This window comes from Photinus pyralis, unplaced genomic scaffold (assembly GCF_008802855.1).
Source record: "Photinus pyralis isolate 1611_PpyrPB1 unplaced genomic scaffold, Ppyr1.3 Ppyr1.4_LG6, whole genome shotgun sequence".
In the NCBI taxonomy this organism is placed as follows: Eukaryota; Metazoa; Arthropoda; class Insecta; order Coleoptera; family Lampyridae; genus Photinus; species Photinus pyralis.
The window spans coordinates 17635230-17652393 of NW_022170663.1; the positions used below are offsets into that span (position 1 = coordinate 17635230).

The following is a 17164-nucleotide window of genomic DNA, read 5'->3' on the forward strand; positions in this document are numbered from 1 at the left end:
AATACTCCCCAGCCATTCATTCTAACGCACGAAAATCTTATGATAGTTGTAGGAAAAGGCTGAATTTTCCTTGTTCCATACCCCCCCAGTTCCACATTTTCCCCCAAAATATTTAGTGCTTCTGGCTAATGTATCATGCTGTTTAAAAAAGGACCATCGAACGTTAAGACCAGAAGAGATGCTCCTTACAAGAAAGAAACTTCGATGCACCTTTATGAAGAACTATCAGGGAAGGGGTGAACGTTTTGTGAGTGAATGTAAAACCAGGGGGTCTGGGTGGTACTACCCCCCAGCCAATCCATCATATCTTATGATATAATTGTAGGAAAGGGAACACAGAATCTTTCTTTTTCCTGGGGGGTAATCCATACCCTCTAGGCCCCCGGGTTCCACACTCTTCCCCGAAATATTGAGTGCTTTAGGCACTTGTATCATACTGTTTAAAACAGGACCATGAAACGTAACAGCAGAAGTCCGTGGTGAAGGGAAGCTCTGTAGGAAAGGAAAATGCACTTTGCACGAAAAACTATTAAGGAATCTTTAGGGCTGAACATTTTGGGAGAGAATATGGCACTGGGGGAGGGGGAGGGTCTGCAATACCCCCTAACTATTCCCTCTACCGCACTAAAATCTTATAATTGTAGGAAAAGGAACACAGAATCTTCCTTGTTCCAGACCCCCCCGTTCCACATTTTTCCCCGAAATGTTTAGTGTATCCTACGGTTTAGAAAAGGAGTATCGAACGTAACACCATAAGTACGTGTGGAAAAGATGATCCTTAAGAATCGCTGCATCTTTATGAATTTTCCGGAAATCGTTACCATTTTCCTATTTTTTTTCAATTTTCGATTTATACACTTTCCAATTTTGTGATCCAGCGTCAACATTTTGATTTTAGCTCTCAATTCCCGCGTCTCAATTACTTTGCGTTTTTTGACTTCAGATCTCATACCCCAGTTTGTACATTCCAGTATTCGGATGTGACTGTGATAGTAATAACGGTGGACGTTCAAACTTTCTTAGATTCCATTTCCCGATGTCACTTTCTGCACCCGAGTCTGGATTTTAGTTGACAGTTTGGAGTACGAATCCCAGTTTCAAATCGCAGATTCTACGTTTTAGATTTATGGCTCAAATCTTAGTGTCCAGATTCCAGATTTATAACATTCCATTATCCGAATTCGATTTGCAGTTTGTAAAATTCAACACCAGGTTCAAAATCAAAGATAGGTCCCCTAATTACAGTTCCCATATTACAGTTTCAGGTTTCTAACTTCTGGATTCCCTATTCAAATACCTCGAATTTTCCTGATTCGTCACGAGCTCCTGGATTCCAGTTTTCACATTCCATGTTCCACATTTACAGATTCTCCGATACCCGTTTCTAGATTCCAACCGAGACGTTCCGTGCCTCATTTCCGAATTCAGTTTAGAAATTCCCAGTCAAAGGCTCTAGTTGAGATTGGTGTTTTACGATTCACTTTTCTAAACTGAAGGTCACTATTAAGGATTCAAAAAGTTTCCAAGATAGTCTTTCAGCGTTCGTAAACTTCTCTCCTATGAAAGCGGTATCTTTAAGAATAAAGCTTTTTAAAAGTCTCTAAGACCTTTAATAAACAGAGGGTATTCAAAAGCTGTGGAATGGTGAACGTGGCTTAACGCTTTTTAGAGATTCTACGCATTTTAGAATGTCTCAAAAGCTTTTGAAAGCCTTCAAGAGCCTTCTGTGGGCATTTAATCTTTATCGGTCTTTAAAAGCCTTCAAGAATCTTTAAAGATTTGTAATCATGTTTAAGGGTCAACTTAAATGACACGTATCGATTTTTTAGTTCCGTGGGATCGATGGACTTCTAGAAAAATTTGAGACTCGGTTTAGGGCTCAACTTAAATTGATGGCAAAGCGGTTTTGTGGAAGGGCAATCTCCAAACCCCAATATCTCCTTACCTCTTACATTTGTCAGCATCTACTTCCTTGCCTACAGTAATCTAAATTGGCGTGTTGTTCACGATTTGGGTACAAATAAAGAAAATCTCGTGCAATCTGAGAAAGGGGTCATCGGTGGTAAGAAAAGAAAGCGAATATGACGCATTCTTTCCAGGAAGTTCATTTCACGAACATTCTAGAATATTTGAGAGCGTTTGGAAGCGTTCGAGAACTTTCGGGAAAGATGGACGTTTTTGTGTGCTTCAGTCAGTGAACTATTAGTGACAGAGCTCCCGGTCGTGTTATGTTATAAATTGTGAATGGTAAATAGTAATTACTGATACAAATAATCAATCAAATACGTAATCGGAAACTAAACACTATTCAGATTATTAGATTCTGCTAGCTTCTTCAGATTTTTATGCTTCAGATTCCTCGGACATTGCATGTGCTCGGGACCTATGAATTTTTTTACTTTCTTTAGATTCTTCGAATTCTTCAAATACTTAGGATTTTGCGGAGGATTAAAGTTTCGAAAGTCGACCTACAGCCGATTTGTCGCTTTTGGTGTTGGCAGTTTAAAATTTAAACTTCAGTTTATTGTAGTTGTTGTTTAAGGAACTTGTAGTGTTGAAAATTTAAGAATCGAAGAAAGACGAGAATAATTAAAGACTCCTACTGTTTTTTCAGTTAATTTGATAATCCTTCTGGGATAACTATAGACTGAGGAATAATATAATACGTGAAAAAGCTCCAGGAGTAGAATGTAATCCAAAGCTCTTGATGCTTGTAATTGTTAACAACATGAGCGATAAGTAATTCACAAAATAATGATGTAGTTGTCATTTATGTAATAAAGCAATTAGGCCCGCAATAAGGTAATTGATATGATTTCCATTTTACACACTACATCTTCATCGAATATGTTTCCGGATAAGTGGCGTTTCTTTTTGAAGAGGCCAAACGGTAAACAAGACACAAAAAAGTTGAGCTCATATTTTACAAATACGGTTATACGACAGAGCCAGTGGCCTGCCAAATTGCGCATATCTTTATAAGGAGAAAGCAAAAAACAGTGATTGCGCTTTACGGAGTTGGAGACGATCCGTCGGATGTTTTTGCTACCATATTTGGGTTATTATGCTGTAAGAAAAAGACATTTTCCCAAGCCGGCGCGTAATTAATTTAATAATCACGAACATATGCAAAGATGAACCCGTTTCGAAATGTGTGGCTGTGTGGCAACTTTTGATTGATATCCGTCCTTGAGGATTCCGACGGGAACTGTGGGGGTGAGACATTTTAGGGTAAATTGCTTTAAAACGAATTGACGTCTTCCTCATCCTACACGAACCGACAAACTCGCCAAGTCGGTGGCAATTTAAATAAACGGGGTTGCGTCGTCGTGTAATTTTAAGTGCCCGGCTACTGAAATTTGATGCTAAATATTCACCAGACTAATAACCGTGAACGAGAAATTCGAGAATTTGATTTAAATAACCAAAAAATTGCGAAGGAACGAAAATTAGATAATAATAGCTTAGGTACGACCTTCTGGTTTGGTTTTAGGGCATACCAGAACGCGATACCCTTCGGGCGATCGAACTATTTGAATTAATGTCCGTATCATGACGATCTATGGATGATTTTAAAAGAGAACTTCAGGCTAGTTCCGTGTTCGGCGTAATCGTTGAGAAGGCGTTGGCGTGTCTAAGTTGATGGTCAAAGCCTAAGGTACTAGTAATTGCCCAGCTAATGCCTACAAAGAATGCGATGACTTGCTCAAAAATGAAAGAAGCGATAATGGACTAATGTTGCCAAGCAAAAGGGGAGGAAAATGGGGACGATCTAGATCGAACTTTTTAGACATTCACCTAACCTCGTTTAAATTACAGAAGAAGTTATGCTAATTTCTCACTTTACGGCATATATGGTTGTGCTTTGTTCTCCATTGCGGGACGAAAAAATGGGAACAGTTTCTGTTGTTTAGGAGATATTAATGGCGGCTCGTTTTATAATGACACAGCTCTTCGTTCCAAGTTTTTTTCGTTGTAAGCGGGTGGTAAAAGAAATATCAACATGACAATGGCATTAATGATGCAGGGTGGAGCTCTCGCATGACCACATAGACTATATTTTATTCCAAACAGCGGCGTACCTATAATTCGAAATAGTTGTAGGTGTACATTCAACTCGTGTACCAACAATCATTTCTGATCCGATTTATGCGAATTGATTATAAAGTGTATAATTTATCTAGAGCCCCAAGGCGGGCAGCCTGTTTGTGCCTCGTGTCCGATGTAAAAAGGAGTGGGTTGCAAGTAATGCATTTGCCCGAGGTGCATTCAATTACAACACACACTCAGACAGGTATTGTGACTAACACGAGATTTTATATCTGCATTTCACTACCTTTTGTGTGCTTTGAATTTCGTTTTATGGATTACTCGCCGTTATAATGGGTGCACGTGGCTGATATCCGTATAATTTTCAACCCCGAACATTAATTTTATAACCCCAACATTTTTTCGACCCAGACGCATCGAAAGTAAATCCGGAAAGAAGCTAATTACGGTTTCAACCACAACCTGGTTTATTATGGAGCGCATTGTGATGCCCATATGGTCAATCCCAAGTGCAATAAAAGTTTCCTTTTGTAAATACTGTAGGTATTGCGTGTCAACTGCGCCTACTCCATTCCGATACGTTATTTACTTACAATTGCCGCAATTTATTTCCCCTTTTATGGATAAGAGTAAGATCAATGCGCGTATACGCAATCCATTTCGACCCAAAGTAACATATGAAGTTTGAAAGTTCTAAACGTTACCTAATAGGCAAATCGGCCGTTGAACCGGTTTTACCAAGCTTGCGAAAAACAATAAAAACGTCAAAGCGATTATTTTAAAGATAAACGAGTGATGAAGAACTGTTAATTCTTAACTTGCCCGGTACCATATTATTCGTTAGGTCAAACAGTACTATTTTAAAATTCCAAAGAAATCAGACAAATATTTTGCAAAAACAAATTACCGATAAAAATCCCGTTTCAAATTTCTTTAATTTTTTTCCCACTAACCATAAGGTGCAAGAGGATAGTATCGGAATTAATTGTGACAATTAATGGAACAGTGCACAGGAATCTCTTTTCCTTGGATTATTCTCCAAATCTTTTTGAACTATTTTTAGAATCCTCTCAGAATCTTCAAAACTTTCAAATGCCTTCCCAGAATGTTATTGGCAGGAGAAACAAACGAAATAGGTGGACCTGTGCTGAGAAGTTTAAAATGTTTAACATAACTACTCTGGATTTTATCGGGATTTTATCACAAAGAAGATACAAACAGTAAGGTCTTCTATTCAAAAAATCAATCAAAGCTTTCTAACTTCTATAGACTAGGCTAAATTTCAAAACAAAGAAATTCGATATTATTTTAAACTTTCAAGCATATTTCCCCCTATTTCTTCTTTTTAGTGTATTTTCCCCTCGATTTTCCCAAAGAAAAATGAACGTTTTTGTTCGCACTTTGCCCGTCTGTACCACTATTATCGTTGCGGTTTCTTTCTATGCGGTGTAGCACAGCCCTGAGATCAGAATAACAAAAGATTTTCTGGATTAGTCACTTCCTTCGGTACGGGGAAAATGAGGTCCGTGAAGTTGCTCCTGGAAGCTGAACCAATTGTTTCAATTTCAAACCTCCGTTGGTTTCTCCTTATTGCTTGTTAAAAAAAATTGTCCGGGAATGCTTCTCACACTTCACTGGCATTTACTTGAATTGTGTGGGTTATGCACCGTTTTCGCTTGAGTGGTAGTTTCTGGAAGCTTTCATAAAATCGTCGTTAGTTTCCCCTTCAGCGGTAAAAAAATTAAAATTTATCCGGGAAAACTCACACTTCGTCAATAATTATTTACATAAAAGTCAAGAAAATGACACATTACTGGCGAGTTTTGTAATAAATTTTACCCGAAATCGTATTTTAATATAAAATTTCAATTTTTATATAGAACTTTTAATTAATGTCAATCTGACAGTTATGACAGGAGTCATTATAGACATTTAGCAATGTCACAAATGCAGCCGGTAAAGTGTTGGTGCGGCCAGTAAAGTAACAAGCGGCAGGAAACGGAGTCTGCTCTGCCTCTGCCATGGACACCATAATTTCCTGACAGAAAGTAGGCATGAAAATGAAGGTTTCAGGACGATTTTGGGTAAAATTTATTTGAATTGTTAATGAATTCATACGTATAAAATCGCTAACGCAATATGAGAATGAACAATTATACACAATTTATAGAGTCAACAAAAAATACCATTCCCTTATGCTTTCCCAGAAGCAGAGTACCACCTCGAGTATCAACTATTTTGTCAAGAATGCATCCTAATAAGTGCCTACTGTCGAAAATGTGCTGCTGATGCTATTGGCAGGATACTGCCTAGACCAGTAGTGGGAGAAAGTGGAAAATTTCACTGGAAATCATTTTGCATTCTCTGAAGATAACCTTTAGATGGTGTAGAGCGGTTCCAAGTGGCAGATGAAGTTTCAAGGTACTCAGCACTTTCGCACGTTTTTATCTTGTTTTAAAGTAACTTAAAAACCTTGACTTTAGTTCCTTTAATGGATAAGTGTTATTATTTTTTATTCAGAATTTCATGTTCTTTCGAAATATGAAAAGACATACAGGGCGTTCTTAAAAAAAAGGTAATTTCGAGGGTAATTTTTTGAACATCTTGATGTGCAATTGTTTTATGATTCAACCACTGTAATCGCGATAAAAAATGCTTGATATTTCCTAATTTAACCAACTTTGTACAAAGAAGAGATGAAAAATTGAAGAAGCGAAGAATTCGTCGGAGAATAAGTCGGATTTTTTCGATTAGGGGGGAGGTTCGGGGGGAGGGGCAAGTTAATTGACATATCTCATTTATTTTTTTAACTCTTTGAGAATTTTTGTTTATTACTAAAAGACTAATTTCTAAATGCCACTTAATTACGTACTACTTTGCCGTGATTGTTAATTTTTTGCCCCCACAACAAAAATTCGTTTCAGTAGCCCAGTGACTGATAATTAGAATTGCTTGGGTGGGGGCGGAAGCAATACCCCCCAGCGAGGGGGTTCGGGGGGCCTCTTTTTAAAAAACACCTTAAACAGTAAAATATTTAGTGGTTTCAGACGGATAATTTAACAATTAACAAATTTTTAAAATCATAGTATTTATTTGGTAAAATATTAACTTGATCTATACGTACTAGAGATGCAAGGGGGGTGAAAGAAAACCAATATTTCCTAGATCGCATATTTTTATATAAAATCAAATGATTATTTATACCTACTCTTGTTTGGCAAAATTATATCGAAAAATGACACATGGAACCCTGGAATTATAAATCAATACAATGTTACTTAGTAAAATCTTTTGATCGAATATTATTCATAATTAATGAACAATTGAATTTTTTTCCGTCTCCTTTGTTTAAAAGAAGGCATTTCTTACACAGGTCTACGACAAAAACCTCCGGCTAAATTACCGCCGGTCAAAAATTTGATACCTATGTACTCCAGGGAAATTAAGAAAAATAATGTAAACCTTCAAGTAACGTAGTGCCCAACACTCCTGGTGTCCTTACTGCCTTTGAATTCCTTAAAAATTTTGGTATGGGTTTGCTTTAGAAAAGAATCCACCTCGGAATCCACATACACAAACAAACTACAGAAAATGTGATAGTAGGTGTTATCTCCCGGGGGTTTTGATAGGGCGGTTATTGTCTTTCGGGGGATAATGGAGGGGGGTTTATGTCCGGGAGTATTTTCGTCGGGAGTTATTGTACTGTACCAATTACTAGACACTCAAACTAAAATGAATGAGCAAAATACAATAATGCGACAGCGTGCGCATCCTTTCTTGGTAAGCCATTTTTTCTGCCTCTTGGAGCCCCTCCGGTTTAATTCGTTAGTCTTAACGTTTGAAAATGGTCTATTGCTAGTTAAAATTAAGTCTTAAAATAAGACAAAATTACAGTGGAATTGAGTGCTACTTTTGCGCCAAGTTAGCATCACCGGTAAAAAATTTCGTTTTCTGAACATTTCAAAATTTTTTAGCTCTGAATCAAAGTTGGTGTTTAACCTCGGGTTTAATTAGACCAAGAGTATGAAACCCACATTTTTGACTTTGGTGTAGTGGAGGTGGCATCTTTTCTGATACACATAATATAATGGCAAAAAGAGGTGAGAGAAAACACACAATTTATGCAAGTCAGCATATACCGTTTAATATGATTGGGATAAAAAATGACTCCTCTCTCACTTTCTTGATCGAAATGCGCGCTTTGAAGCGCCACGAATCCGAATCAAAGAAAATCTCGATTATATCGATCTGTCTGTCTGTACTCTCATGTCCAGCTAAACTGATTGGAACCAAATTTGGTACACATTATATATTAGACATAAAAGAAAAAGCTGAAAAGCTTTTAGTTTTTGAAGTTTGGCCATATTATGGCTGAACATTAATCGTATCGGCATAAAACGCTCCTCCCCCAGTAGCTAAAGGGCCTAATTAGACACTATAATTCCCAGTATAATTCCTGTATAAAACTTGGGTTTAAAATAAGTACTTACAGATATATTCGTGCCGTAATTGGAATGTCTTGCAAGTAAACTTTAATTTGAAAAAGTGGTGTGGGCCCAGTACACTCGGCCGCCCGACAATAAATTCGAGAATCCTCCTACATACTACATTTGACATATACAAAGCTCCTAAATAGCTAGTAATTTTGATACAATTTTTTAATTAGTGAGGACATTCCGCTCCTCGTGCAATTATTTATTTCTCAAACCTCGGCGTTTAGTTCGCCTTCCACAGAATACTTTCTTCAGTGAATTGATCGATTTTAACTTTCCCCCGTCCATTCCGAATTCATCGAAGCATACCGTAATTAAGCTCTATAGACGCGATACACCGCCCACAGAGAAGAAGCGGAACTGGTGCCCTAAAACTTTTGCCCAATGTTGTAAATTAACCTTACACTACAAATTGTAACATTTACCTTTAACGCAACGATCCGTATCCGCACCGATACGATCAATACGTGAGGTAAAAGTCTGTTACCTTGAGGAGCGCCCTCCAGTACGAATTGAATTAAGTTAAACCCTCAATTATCTTTGCATTATTCTTTTGTAGAAAATAGGCCTCGCATGATCGATTTATTTAATTGATAGCAAAGTTCTATTTATACAATTAACAATGTAGTTAGCTTTAATTGGCTCCGAAGCGATCGCTTGCGAGGACTATAACCGAAAGGGCAGAGTCAATTAAAATGAATTTGTTTGCTCTTTACACAGTCTGCCTCTAATTTTCATTAAAAAGCCATTTGTTATAATGTGGAATAATATTTTCAAGAAGTCTTGTCGTGTTATGAAAACATTTAACCCAGATTATGATTTATTCGCTCGATCGAGCTATGCAAAATATATAATTGGTGGATTAACGGTGAAATTGAACACCTGGAAACGTCTCCTCTCCACGCGTCACCCTGGCAGATCGACGCGTCGCCTTCGAAATTTTTAATTAATTCCATAGAAAAACAGTGAAACGTGGGAATACAAATCGTGCCGACTCTCACGGAGACGAAAAAATCGCACATGTGTGCGCAAAAATTACGCATCAACCTCGGCATCAACTTTTACGTTCAAATCCTTAACCTATATCGATATTCATTAATGTCGTCTATTAACGCTCTGTATATTTTCATTAGTTGGAGCACACGTTTTTGCTCCATGCCAGACCTTCAATATTTATAAAAGCTTACATCACGAAAGTGTTATCTTGGGAGAGACGTATTTTGTTTATAAACGAATATCTCGCCAGGCGCTTATAGAACAACAAAAAGGCATCGGATTTATTGTAATTTATATGCAAAGGTGTGCCGTAAAGGTTTGCTATACCATGTGATATCCCGTTGTTTTATGGATTCTAAAGAGACGTTTCGGTTCTTAAATTAAAAATCAATACATTTTCGTAAATTATTGCCGAATTATTGGTTGATGGCAATTTTTTCGGTTGTTGCCATACGCTGTGATTTGTTGGCTTTGGTTTTCACTGGAAGAAACGTTCTACAAAGAAGAAATAAATTATCTAATTATGGGTCATATGTTTAAGACAAGCTGTTGCATACGTCATTCTGTGGTTGTTCTTGGAATTATTTCATGCCGCTTGTAACAAGCTTGAAGGAAGAAGCACTGTTATGTCTCTGAATTTTCTGTCAATGCTTCCTCTTCTTCTCTGTCCATCTGTCCGACATCTTCCTCGACCCAGTTCTCCGATTCTTCCGTCAATGTTGCCTCTTCTTCTCTGTCCATATATCCAATATCTTCCTCGACCAAGTTTTCCGACTCTTCTGTCCATGCTTCTTCTTCTCTATCCATCTGTCCAACATTTTGCTCCACCGGGTTTTCCGAATCTTCTGTCAAAGCTTTCTCCTCTTCTCTCACCATATGTCCAACATCTTCCTCCACCACGTTTTTCGAAACTTCTGTCAATGCTTCCACTTCTTCTCTTCCAATCTGTCCAACGTCTTCCTCGACCACGTTTTCTGACTCTTCTGTCAATGCTTCCTCTTGTCCTCTGTCCATCTGTCCAACATCTTCCTCGACCACGTTTGCCGATGTCTTATCGAAATTTTTTGAAGGTGTGTCCTGGGCTCTCGATTTCCGACACATCTTCTCGATTGAGGACTTACTCTGGTGAGATAATTGAGCCACTGGGCACATGTAATGTTACGATCAGTTTTGGAAACAAAGTAACCATTGGGCGCTTATTTATTGTGGGAGATCATGTTGACTCTATTTGCGGCCGACAGTGGATTAGGATCCTGGATCTTCATAAACGTCCGCTGAATGACTTAGAAATTCACGAGGTCACGGTCACGCAAGCAAATTCCGATGAATTGTTGAAGTCGTTTTTGAAGGAATTCGGCGATGTTTTCGATGATAAATTAGGTCGAATTCCAGCGATGGAGAGCAATTTACAAATGCTAGAGAACACCGCACCAAAATTTTGGAGAGCTCGACCAGTACCGTATGCCTTGAAAGATCGTGTGAACGCTGAAATTGATCGACTAGAGGCGATGGGCGTGATTGAAAAGGTTGTTCACAGTCAATGGGGAACACCCGTGGTTCCGATTGTAAAATCTGACGACTCCATTCGTTTGTGTGCGGATTACAAGGTGACATTGAATCGATTTTTGAAGGATGACAAGTACCCCATTCCCAGGATCGAAGATATTTTTGCGAAAATGAGCGGGGGAAGATTTTTCTGTACACTTGATGTCAGTCGCAAGTTTCTGGGAAAGTAAAATAGGTAGGGTTTTGAAAATTTGTACTTAGGAGTTACTCTGAAGGCCGAATCGATGTAAAATATTTTCAAAATGGCCGCACTTCCGGAAACACCGGAAGTAGATAGTAACTTCGTTATTTTAAATGGCAACCCCTATTTTTTATTGCATTTTTGGATTCTACGTGAAATTTCAGTTCTTTTGATACCCATATGTCGATATCTACCATTTATGGTTTTTAAGTTATTTTGACTTTATGAAAAAAATGGCGGATGCAGATGGTACCTTGATAATTGATTACTTGAAAACGGTTATAGTCATGGCAATCCATTTTTATCAGTGCTAGTTAAAATAACGAAGCTACTATCTACTTCCGGTGTTTCCGGAAGTGCGGCAATTTTGAAAATATTTTACATCGATTCGGCCTTCAGCGTAACTCCTAAGTACAAATTTTCAAAAACCTACCTATTTTACTTTCCCAGAAACGTTTAACTAAAGCTCCCAAAAAAACACCCTGTATAGGTACCTTTATTCTCGCCTTTATTTTTCGGTGAGCGGCAGAATTTAGTTTTCCGCAAAATCCATTTTCTTTAAGTCAAGGTAGGTATAGGTCTGATCTGGAAATCGTAAATATTTCTCGAGATCGACTCGAAAAGCACTCGCGATCGACAGCACCACTGTTACAGGATGTTGAATGTTACAAATCGAAATTAAACTATTCCAACTTATTCTACACCTAAAACTGCCTAAAGACACATGTTTTACAAATGATTGGGTATTAACAAAACTTATGTGTAACATTCGAGGACGCGGCATAAGAAGTTGGTCACTGGTTAGCATTTTTGTAACCTCGACAGAAACACGAGTTTCCATAAGAAAACAATGGACATGTATTTCAATTTCCTCCTTAATTTCAGTGCGATTGCGGAGCTTCATTGGTTGTCTACGAAGAGACTATGAGATTTCTGAACTGTAATAATAAAATGTACTTCTATCGAATAGGCGTAGTACAGTCCTTCCACTGTACCTGCACTGCATATATTGCGGAAAGTGAGGCTTAAAAAAAATTCAAAATGTCCTAAACATTTACAATACTTACTAAAAACATTTCTGAAATTTTCCTGCCAAATAATTGGAATCCACTCATTTTAAGAAAGGGGAAGTGACATTTTCTTCTTGCTCTGCGATCACTTAATCCTTTTACAGTACAGGTACGTCTCAGCGAGGTCTCAGTTTATACTTTATACTTCAAAATCAAAATTAGTCCTAAGGGTGTGCCGTTCCGAAATGAGTAGACAACAATTGCACCTCAATACCACCTGTTGAATGAACTCGTGTATTTCAAGAAAAATCAAATTCCAAAATGCGTTTTTAAAATTTTCTGGTAAAGCTAGACTCACCTGCACTAATTCTTGAAGTATTCGCGCTTGATAATGGCAATTGGTACTTTTAGGAGGATAATTGTGATCTGTTACTCCAAATGCATCCAAAAAGATAAATTAGCAAGAGTATAAATCGGATAGAATTTGCCGGGGAATTGCAATTATTCCAAAAATTTGAAGGTAACGGCGATTTTTAAGTTCTGTAACAGATCCTTCCGTAATTACTTTACTAGAATTAAATTAATTAATTGAATGATTGATCATTAAGGTGTTACTGAAGTGATATTTCTATACCCAAATACCCATACCTACCTACAACGAAAAACTGGGCCAGAAAAATGTAACCTTCTTTAAAAAAACGAGTGAATTTTGATTATCGAAATCTTGCACTAAAATTACGACTTTTTTTATTCTTTGATTTGGGGGACCTAAAAGTAAATTTTATTCAATAATCAAAGTGGAAACTGGAAACGAATTGAAGATAGTGAACAACCTATCATGAGAAAAACTTGCGTCATAAAACGTGAATTTGGCAATAAAATTTTTTTATAATTGAGCACCTGCAGAAGCTTGTTGTAGGTATTACCAATACAAAATTACGAAATATTTGACCTTTTTCCCGTCTTATACCCCAGTCATTACCTGCAATACGACGCACCTCAAATAATCGTACCGACCAACAAATGAATTCAAATTGGACAACTAATACCATTAATCTGGCACGAAGAAGCATGGAGGTGTAATTGTATCGAAATTTCAATTTGATTTTTAAATTAGTACTTCGAGCGTTCCCAAGCCTACGCATTCGTTATGCATTTGTGACAATTTTCGTAATTTCCTCACGAGACGCTAAATCTGAAAGTTTGGACACAACCATTTGGGTCAAACTCGTCTCTAATCTACATTTTACTGTTCTCACTCGAAATCGTAAATTTTCACGAGTGCTCCACAAACCAATAAGGCCGAAGGCGAAGCTGGTTATAGGCAGATTTATTCATTTTCGCCTAATTGAGAAGTGTAACACACAACACTTCGGGACGGAGACGTTGATTGGTGACAATTAGGGTTGAAAAGTATAGAGGATTTAATCTTACCTTCCGGTCCAGTCGCACTCATCACCCATAATTGTCGCAGATGTCACCCACATTAGACATGCAAATATAACACAGTAATCCATTAGAGCTACACGTCCTCGGCCCCGCTCATACACGTCCGGCCCCATTTTACACATTACACTTCACATTAATTAATTCCATCACCTTTTTTTCCGCCTCCCCTTGTCAAAAAAGTACGAGGAGCGCTCTTGAAAATCTCTAAAAGTCACTCCACTCGAACACCCTCGCTTAACTCATAACAGAGCGGAGCGAGAAAAGCTCTTCGCGCTTTCCAAAATACGGTAACGCACGTACGTAATTAAAGTTGAAAGGTTAACGCATAACATTCTACTACTGCAACCACTTTCAGCTTACTGAAACTGAATTTTACGGCGGGAAGTAACAAGTGGTTTTAAAAATTAACTGGCACGAGTTCGCCACGAACGTCACCGAATTCCCACCACTTGTTGGAACGAGACGAGATGAGATTTCAAAGATTAAAGGAAAACAAAGGGGGACCGAAGCGAATAGTTCCGAATGTTAGGTATCAAATTGTTTTCGTCGGAAGGGTGGGTTGCGGACACCTTCCCCGCAAGGGATCTTCATTACTTCTCCAATTAAACATAAACGCATACTACTCCACACCCATCTCAAGTATTTTATGTAAATTCACTGGCGAAGCAAATAATGCACAATGCCTCTATTGTGTCTAAAGTGAGTGGGATCTGGATCTTTGTCCTGATGAGACGCAAAAACCACCTACCTTTTTACGATTTATTGCCAAACGAAAGTGTTGAAAAGTAAGCAGAGCTTTTTTTACTGTGCTCCATGCGTGCTGTTCGGCATCTCCAATAAATAATAGAACACAAATAGGTAGGTATTCCTGGGCTCTATTAAATGCGACGCCGAAAGCCATTCCATTTCTCCTCCTACACGTCTATTAACTAGCAATCTTACCAATTTCCCTTAGGATAATCGTTGTTAATTCAAGGTATTTGTACTATGTACTTAGATTTACTCTTCCCGTTATATCTGTAACTAACTCAGTTTTGCTTTGTGCGATTCTGATTCCTGACTCGATGATACTCTTAGAATAAAATGTGTGAATTGTGATTGGTTACGACAGCAGTATTACAGAATTACATTTTGCTACTGCACTTTATGATTCGTAGATGAAATCGAATCCGAATTCAGATGTTTGATATGACTAACAGTAGCAACAGGGCTTTATTTAAAAATAATTCAACCCATATCAAAAAAGAAAATATTTATATAGATAATGCCCAAAGGGCGAAGTTCACGAGGAAACCAAATTCCGCCATGCTCTTCCTCTATTTATTATTATTTGTGTACATTGTGTCCAAGATAAGGATCTCCGAAACCATAGAAGATACGGCAATGGTAAAATTAAAGAAAAAATGCGCAATTAGAGTTATTATCATGCTAGAAAAGTCTGATTACTTTCGAAGATATGCCAGAAAAACCGAAATTTCCCGATTTCGTTCATGAACTTCATTAAACTTGGTGAGTACTATAACGTGAGGTTAGTTCGGCGCTGTAAAACTCAAACCCCGCCGCATAAACGGCCAGCTAGCTCAGATTCTTAATTAAAAGAAGGGCTCGAGATGAGAATCTTCCACAGCGGTTTGTTCGTTTGGGCATATAACATAAGTTTTTGATCTTTGGTAGTTACTAGAAATGATTAGTTGAGCGCCACCCAATTTTGCACAAATTCTGACCTCTCCTGTATAGAAATTGGGAAAACACAAGAGAGCCAAATAATAAATTCACTACGAACAATTCTGATTTATTAATCCTGGCAAAACGGTGCAGGATCAGCAAATAAAATGTATCTTCAATACGACAATAACAAATACTTTAAATGACAAAAATAATCCCCAAATAAATTCATGAACACTTCCCTAATAATTACGTTACCAGACCCCTACAACAATGATCGAGCAAAAATGTAGTTAAGATTTCAATGGATTCCAAGATTGAATTAAGTTAACCCGAATAACAACTCATATAGGCAACACTGGGTACAAGTAAATTAAAAATCTTACCTTGAATAACACATACGCTGTCTTCTCCGAAAAAGAGCTCTCCTTCGAAGTTCCAGTTCTGTAACACAAAAACAAACCCCAAGCTACAACGCTCGGAACGATTATATGAGCCGGAAGGGCCAAAAATAGCTTACTCGTAGCCGGCTCGTTTACCCATACGTTAAATACAGGTGCGTTGCTCTTGAAGAGAGCCACGACCTCAAACACTAGACGTGAACAAAATACAAAGCTCCAATCATAAATCGTCGGAAGGTTACACTAGATTAACGGTATTGAAGCAAATAAAAAAAAAAAAGGTTGTGTAAAAGATCGTATCTTCCGAAAATTCCACAATCAGCTGGTCGCTCCCCGGTATCGTTTAGGTGTTAGCGCTTATCTACTCGGTGGTACGCCGGATAGCTGCCGGCAATCAACAGGTGTTCGTACTCCGGAATATTCGCCAGATGCAAATTCATTTACTATCCCAAAATTATGCCAGGTCAATGTCCTCCGCACACAAGAATGTGCAAGGATATACTATAAACTATACCATACAAGAATTCATCTACTACATGGATTGATCGGTACAAGAATTCATCTACTACATGGACCCCCTGAAATCGTCAGGAGGGTAATGAAAAATACTTAAATCAATGAAATATGGAAATTATCCAACCTCAAATTGTGAATATGTAGGTAGGGCGATGAACTTCAACCAGATATAGCCTCGCAATGGGGAAAACGGCTTCTGAGTACACTACTCGACAACGCCAATGAAGAGGTAAAATTGCCAGAGATTTCACGTGAATGATGGCAAATATTACCCACTGGTTTAAGAAGAATTCACAATGCCACGCTCTACAACAAGTACAACCTCGTTGGCTTTAAAACGGAAATGAAGTGAAAAAATAACGCGATGAGGAAAGAAACACGCGTACAAGTGACGCCATCTCACCTATATCCTACCTAACCTAGCAAGCGGTAATTTTGAAATTTGAATATGAATGAAGTAAACTGTTACAGTACACTCTTTCTACATCCAAGAAAAAAGTTACGCATTTCAAATAACGGATGAAATAATTTTGAATATTCAACCATGGAATATTCTGCTTCTTGGAAAATTCAGCATCCTAAGGTTCTTAAGGTTTCTGGAAACTTTGTTCAGAAATTTATCGGATTTGTATAGCATGAGATCAACATTACATTACATTACATTAGATACGTTTGCTTACTTTCCTTCGCGAGTAGTAAATTTGCAACTATTTAATACCATAAATAATAAATATAATAAATGTAACTGACAGTTGTCAATTGAATTTAACAGATATTAGTCAAAAAGTGATCGGACTTCCATATTTTAGTTAACTTGATCTCATAATGTTTATGAAG

General features: G+C 37.8%; 1 protein-coding gene and 1 long non-coding RNA gene across 2 annotated transcripts in view; both read right to left on the reverse strand.

Moving 5' to 3' along the window:
* The window catches only part of LOC116173211 (meteorin-like protein), a 44835-nt gene extending 30717 nt beyond the window's left edge, over positions 1–14118 (reverse strand). The window contains exon 1 of the mRNA XM_031490548.1: positions 13731–14118. Within this exon, the coding sequence (XP_031346408.1) occupies positions 13731–13867 (137 nt within the window). The 5' untranslated portion in view covers positions 13868–14118. The remainder of the gene's footprint in view (positions 1–13730) is intronic.
* On the reverse strand, positions 11721–12988 carry LOC116173212. Its single transcript, XR_004145888.1, has 4 exons — positions 12949–12988; positions 12655–12865; positions 12244–12573; positions 11721–12197 (listed from the first exon to the last, which is right to left on the reverse strand). It is a non-coding gene; the product is annotated as an uncharacterized LOC116173212 (long non-coding RNA).
* Positions 14119–17164: the final 3046 nt, after the last annotated feature.